We start from the raw sequence: 5,455 nt of genomic DNA on the forward strand, positions 1-5,455 counted from the left end.
CTTTACTCCAGAGTCAGTAGTGGTCTCAGACTTGAACTATGACTGCTTAATGGAAATAAAATATCACTGGTTACACACAACAATCAAGTGTTGACATAAGCTTTAATAGCCAGCACATTACGACCTTGTGTTATCCCTGTTTCATGAGTGTTTTTGAGAACAAGCCCATTCCCATAGAATGCGACTTACTTTCATACTCAAGTAGGTGAAATCTGTCAAGGATGCTCCTATAATTTGACACCCCACTCATACGAGATACATAATTTCATCAAGAGTTCAAGACTCAACCTCCACAAATCATTATAGGATAAATGCACTTACATCATAGGGATTGAATAAAATTAAGAATAGTGCATTTCACAACAAGTCAGCATATGATTCGCTCTTCTCATTGAACCTGGTTATAGGATCTCTAGTCCCCAAGTTGGGTTTCCTCATATATGACTCAGAACTTTTTTAGCTTCAATTTCATCCCCTTCGATGTCCTTCAAACTCTTTATCTTGCTAAGGCCTTGGATTATAAATATGCAATATTATCACAAATTTTAACACAATTAATATTGATGGTAGACCAGTGATCAATATGGTATCACAATATTGTGTTTTCTTCACATGAATCTGAATTTACCGTTATAATAACGATTCTGTATTCAACCAATTGGTGCTATCACAATTAATCAAAATTAGAAAAAATATTTTCTCAAAAGAAAGTGTTTCAATTCACTTTTTCAGTAGTTGAAGTTTAATATATTTTACACCAACCTCTATAATAGAGTTAGCAAAAAATAATTTGCTTTTCTCATCCCACCAAATAACACCAAATCTTTCTCATCTAGTTTGCTTGTACCTTCAAAGTACTTTATTGCAAACACAACATTAAGTCAAGTTGTTAGTCACATAGCTCATATTTTTATTAGCTAGCAAACTCCTTTTTTTTTATTTGCCACAACTTTCTCACACAATTGAATCAAAAGGAGTTCAAGACTCACACAATCAACAAAATTGTATTTCACAAATTTTTCAATATTATGTGACTTGACAAAGAAAAATTTCATCACATGTTTATGATATTTTTTCATTCCAAGAATGAATTTTTTCTCTCCCAAAACATTCCATGTTAAATGTGTCAATTTTTTGCTTAATGCCTCTCAAAGTGAGAGTCTTTCCATTATATAGAGAAAATAAAGATTACACATCCCTAAAGATCTGCCATTCCTATCCCTAAAGATCAGCTATTCTATCTCTACAAATATGCTATTCAATCCCCCTAAATCTGCCTTGCTATCCCTCCAAATCAGCTATTCTATCACTATATAATTACATTAATATATACAATCATTTAGCTGTCCATCATGATAACATCCCCCCTCAAATTGATGTTGATGGATCAAGAAACATCAATTTGCCAACTAGAAACTGATGGCGTTGCCGTGCCATGGATTTTGTAAACGCATCAGCTATTTGAAGATCGCTGGACACATGTGGAAGAGTAATGACTCATTTATCTACAACTTCTCTTATATAATGACAATCCACTTCGATGTGTTTGGCCCTCTCATGAAAAACTAAATTAGTAGCAATCTGAATAGCACTAGTATTGTCAGCGTGGAGAAGAGTAGGATGAGATTGAGGAAATCCAATCTCAGCAAGTAATCCACGAAGCCATACAACCTCAGAGCAAGCAGTAGACATGGATCGATAGCCTTTGTTGAAGATTTTGACACACGATCTTACTTTTTACTCTTCCAAGATATCAATGATTCTCCAAGAAACATGCACCAACCAGAGACTGAACGACGAGTATCAGGACATCCCGCTTAATCAGAATCACTAAAAGCATTAAGACGAATAGGAGAACCACTTGGAAAGAACAATTCACGAGTAGATATTCCTAGAAGATACCGAATGATGTGACGAACAACCACCAAATGGAGATGACGGGGATCTTGCATAAATTGACTAACTTGTTAAACTGCAAAAGAGATATCAGGCCGAGTAATAGTAAGGTAATTTAGACTCCCAACTAATTGTCGAAATATAGTTGGATCAGGAAGAAGATCGCCTTCCTCACGACGATACTTCACATTCAATTCCAATGGAGTATCTACGGAGGATGAATCTTGAAGACCAGCCAAAGAAATCAGATCCTGAGTATATTTGTGTTGGTTTAGAAACACTCCTGAAGCAACATTATGAACTTCCAAACCCAAAGAATAAGTAAGAGTACCAAGATCTTTCATATGAAAATAATCTTTAAGTTGCTGTTGGAGGCTAGTGATTAGTGAAGAATCAGTTCCTGTGATAATAATGGCATCTACATACACCAAAAGAAGAACACAATCTGTAGATGTTTTCCGAAGAAACAAAGATGAGTCATATTTGCTCTGCTCAAAAGAAAATTGTAGCAAAGTAGACCGAAACTTATCAAACCAAGCTCTTGGAGCTTGTTTTAATCCATACAAAGACCGCTTCAACTTGCATACATCTGATGTAGGTGATGAGAACAAACCAGGTGGAGGTTTCATATAAATATCTTCTTTAAGATCACTATGGAGAACAATATTTTTGACATCCATTTGATACAAAGACTAGTTTTGTGAAGCAACAATGACAATAATAGTTTGCACCGTAGTCATTTTGGCTACGGGTGCAAAAGTCTCCTCATAGTCCACTCCATACTCTTGTCTGTTACCAAGAACAACCAATCGAGCTTTGTACCGATCAAGAGATCCATCAGAATGAAGTTTGATTGAATAAACCCATTTACATCCAATAAGGCGGACATTTGAAGGACATAAAACAATGTCCCATGTGTCATTTTCTTTAAGAGCCAAAAGTTCTTCCTCCATTGCTTTCTGCCAACATTCATGCTTGGAAGCTTGTGAGTAACAAGATGGAACCAGATATGTTGGATAAAGTAGAGGAAAATCCATACCAATTGGGAGTACGAGATACTCTGGTAGATCACCGAGTAGGCTCAAGAGGACCAGATCTTGAAGAATTCTCAGATTCTAGTTGTGGTACAGTTTCAGGTGGCGGATCAGTGTCGGGATAGGATAAAAGTTGGCCAACGTCGTTCATACACAAATCCAGGTTTGAACCTCTTAAAAGAAGATGATAAATCCTCAAAAAGTAGGAAGAAGAGGAGAAACATAAGATGGATCTACAATCGTAGGAAAGAAATATTTATTCTCAAAGAAAACAACATTTCTAGAAATACAAAATTTGTGAGAACATGGATCATAGCAAATAAAATCTTTTTGTGAAGTACTATAACCCATAAAAGCACATTTAGTAGAATGTACATAAAGTTTATTGCGCTGCGAAGGAGGCAAATGCACAAAACAAACACAACCAAATGTATGAAAATCACTATAGTTAGGATTTTGGTGCTAAAGAGAAAAATATGGAGACTCAAAATTTAGCACTTTAGATGGCAATCTATTAATTAAATAGACGGCAGTAGACAAAGCTTGCACCCAATATTTAGCTGGTACAGAGGACTCAATCAATAAAGTACGAGTGACATCTAAAAGATGACGATTTTTTCGTTCAGCAACTCCATTTTGTTGTGGTGTATATGGGCAAGAGTGTTGTGAGACAATTCCTTTGTCAAGCAAGAATTTTTTGAATTTATAAGACATATATTCTCCACCAGAATCAGATCTTAATAATTTAATGCATGTAGAAAATTGAGTCTCAATGTAAGCCAAAAATGTCTTGAACATGGAAAATACCTCAGATTTGGATCGAAGAAAATACACCCATGTAAATCGACTATAATCATCTATGAATGTCACAAAGTATTTGAAATGAGCATGAGAAATAATTGGTGAAATTCCCCAAACATCACTATGAATGACATCAAAACACTTTGTAGCACGACTACCAAAATTAGGAAAAAGAAGAGTTTTACTTTTGCCTATTTTACAAGTAAAACAATCAATGGAAGCAATTGAAAAGTGATTTTTATTTCCCAATAAACCAAAATTTGATAAATGAGACAACACAACAGAATTTGGATGTCCTAGACGCTTATGCCAAACCTCAGTCTTACTAGCAGTAGAAGTACAAGCAAATGATAGAACAGGAGGAATGGAAAAGTGTATAGGAAACAATCGTCCAACTTTAGGCCCATTCGCGATTATCGTCCACGAAACCTGATCCTGCAAAAGACAACCATTACGAGAAAAATTCACATCACAATTGTTATCTACCAATTGTCCAACTGAAATAAGACTAGTTGAGAGCTTTGGTGAAAACAAAAACATTCTTGAAAGTTGGAGTAATGTCCCCAACCTTGGTAATGGGTAAATTACTACCATTGACAATCTGTATTTGTGATGGACCTTGATACTTACGAACATTTTTTAGGATGCTCGGTGAGTTGGTCATGTGATTGGAAGCACCTGAATCAACAATCCAAAAATTAGATGTAACATCATTACCTTGTAATCCCAATGCTGAAAAGGCTGACACGATCATTTGTTGTACCATTTCAGGAGTAAGAACTTGTCCTCAAGATGAGTTATCATTAGTGGAACCATTTATCCCAGCTTGTAAAGCATTGATCCTACGATTTTAAGGGCGCATGGGATACTCTTTGATAATGTGTCCTTGTTGTTTACAATAATTACAGAACTTCTTGCTACAATTGCTAGCAATATGACCATATTCCTTGCAACTATAACATTGAGTTCTACTCATATCCATGCCCTTTCCTTTAACTTGAGCAGCAAATGCAACAGTGACATCATTTTCTTTCTTGAAAGTATTTTGTGTGACAAGACGTTGCTCTTCACGAAGTAATTCCCTAAAGCAAACATCCAAAGAAGGAGACGAGTCACGATTCATCAAGTTAGAGCGAACACTCTCAAAGTCGGAGCGTAATTTCATCAAAAATTGGTCTCGCTTGCTTTGCTCATGAACTGCCTGAATCACTGATAAAGATTCAATAGTATTTTGGCATAGACAATATCTGTAAATTCAGCCCATAAATTCTGAAATCCAGAAAAATAATCTTGAACAGAAAGACCTCTTTGAGAGTAATTAGCAATTTCACACTCTAACTGAGCTGGCCGAGACGCGGACACGGGACCTAGGACCACAAGTGATCCCAAGCTAACCCTGCTGGCATGATCATGAGCATACTAAAGATAATAAACTGACGCGGAAGCTAAATCATACATAAGATGAAAAGATGGGGAATACCCATATACTATAACTGAATATATCAAATCTGAGAGTTTAATACAAAAGAAATATCAAACTCAAAATACTAAGCTGAATCTAACTATGTCTGAAATAAGCCTCTAAACTGACTAGAAATGTTGGGACATGCCCCAACTAGATCTAGCAAAAACTGAAACTAAAGACTAAAAGCGATAAAGATAAACATGTCACTAGTCCTCGAAGAATGAGGACTCACCACTGATGCTACTGAACTGAAGATCGG

The 5,455-nt window shown here is 35.9% G+C and overlaps 1 protein-coding gene across 1 annotated transcript; it reads right to left on the reverse strand.

The window, feature by feature from the left end:
- Nucleotides 1-1,967: 1,967 nt before the first annotated feature.
- On the reverse strand, nucleotides 1,968-2,576 carry LOC107058080 (uncharacterized mitochondrial protein AtMg00810-like). The gene is made up of 2 exons (XM_015303394.1): nucleotides 2,484-2,576; nucleotides 1,968-2,384 (listed from the first exon to the last, which is right to left on the reverse strand). Exons 1-2 carry the CDS (start codon nucleotides 2,574-2,576, stop codon nucleotides 1,968-1,970), a joined length of 510 nt encoding a protein of 169 aa, XP_015158880.1.
- Between the last annotated feature and the right edge of the window lie 2,879 nt (nucleotides 2,577-5,455).

This window comes from Solanum tuberosum, unplaced genomic scaffold, assembly GCF_000226075.1.
Source record: "Solanum tuberosum cultivar DM 1-3 516 R44 unplaced genomic scaffold, SolTub_3.0 scf00017, whole genome shotgun sequence".
NCBI classification, from domain to species: Eukaryota; Viridiplantae; Streptophyta; class Magnoliopsida; order Solanales; family Solanaceae; genus Solanum; species Solanum tuberosum.

Excerpts from the sequence above, each read along its gene's own strand:
- LOC107058080 (XM_015303394.1), bottom strand. The coding sequence starts at position 2,576 with ATGGATGTCAAAAATATTGTTCTCCATAGTGATCTTAAAGAAGATATT. Across the intron at positions 2,385-2,483 it reads TCTCATCACCTACATCAGAT|AGCAAATATGACTCATCTTT; the intron begins GTATGCAAGTTG and ends TCTTTTGAGCAG.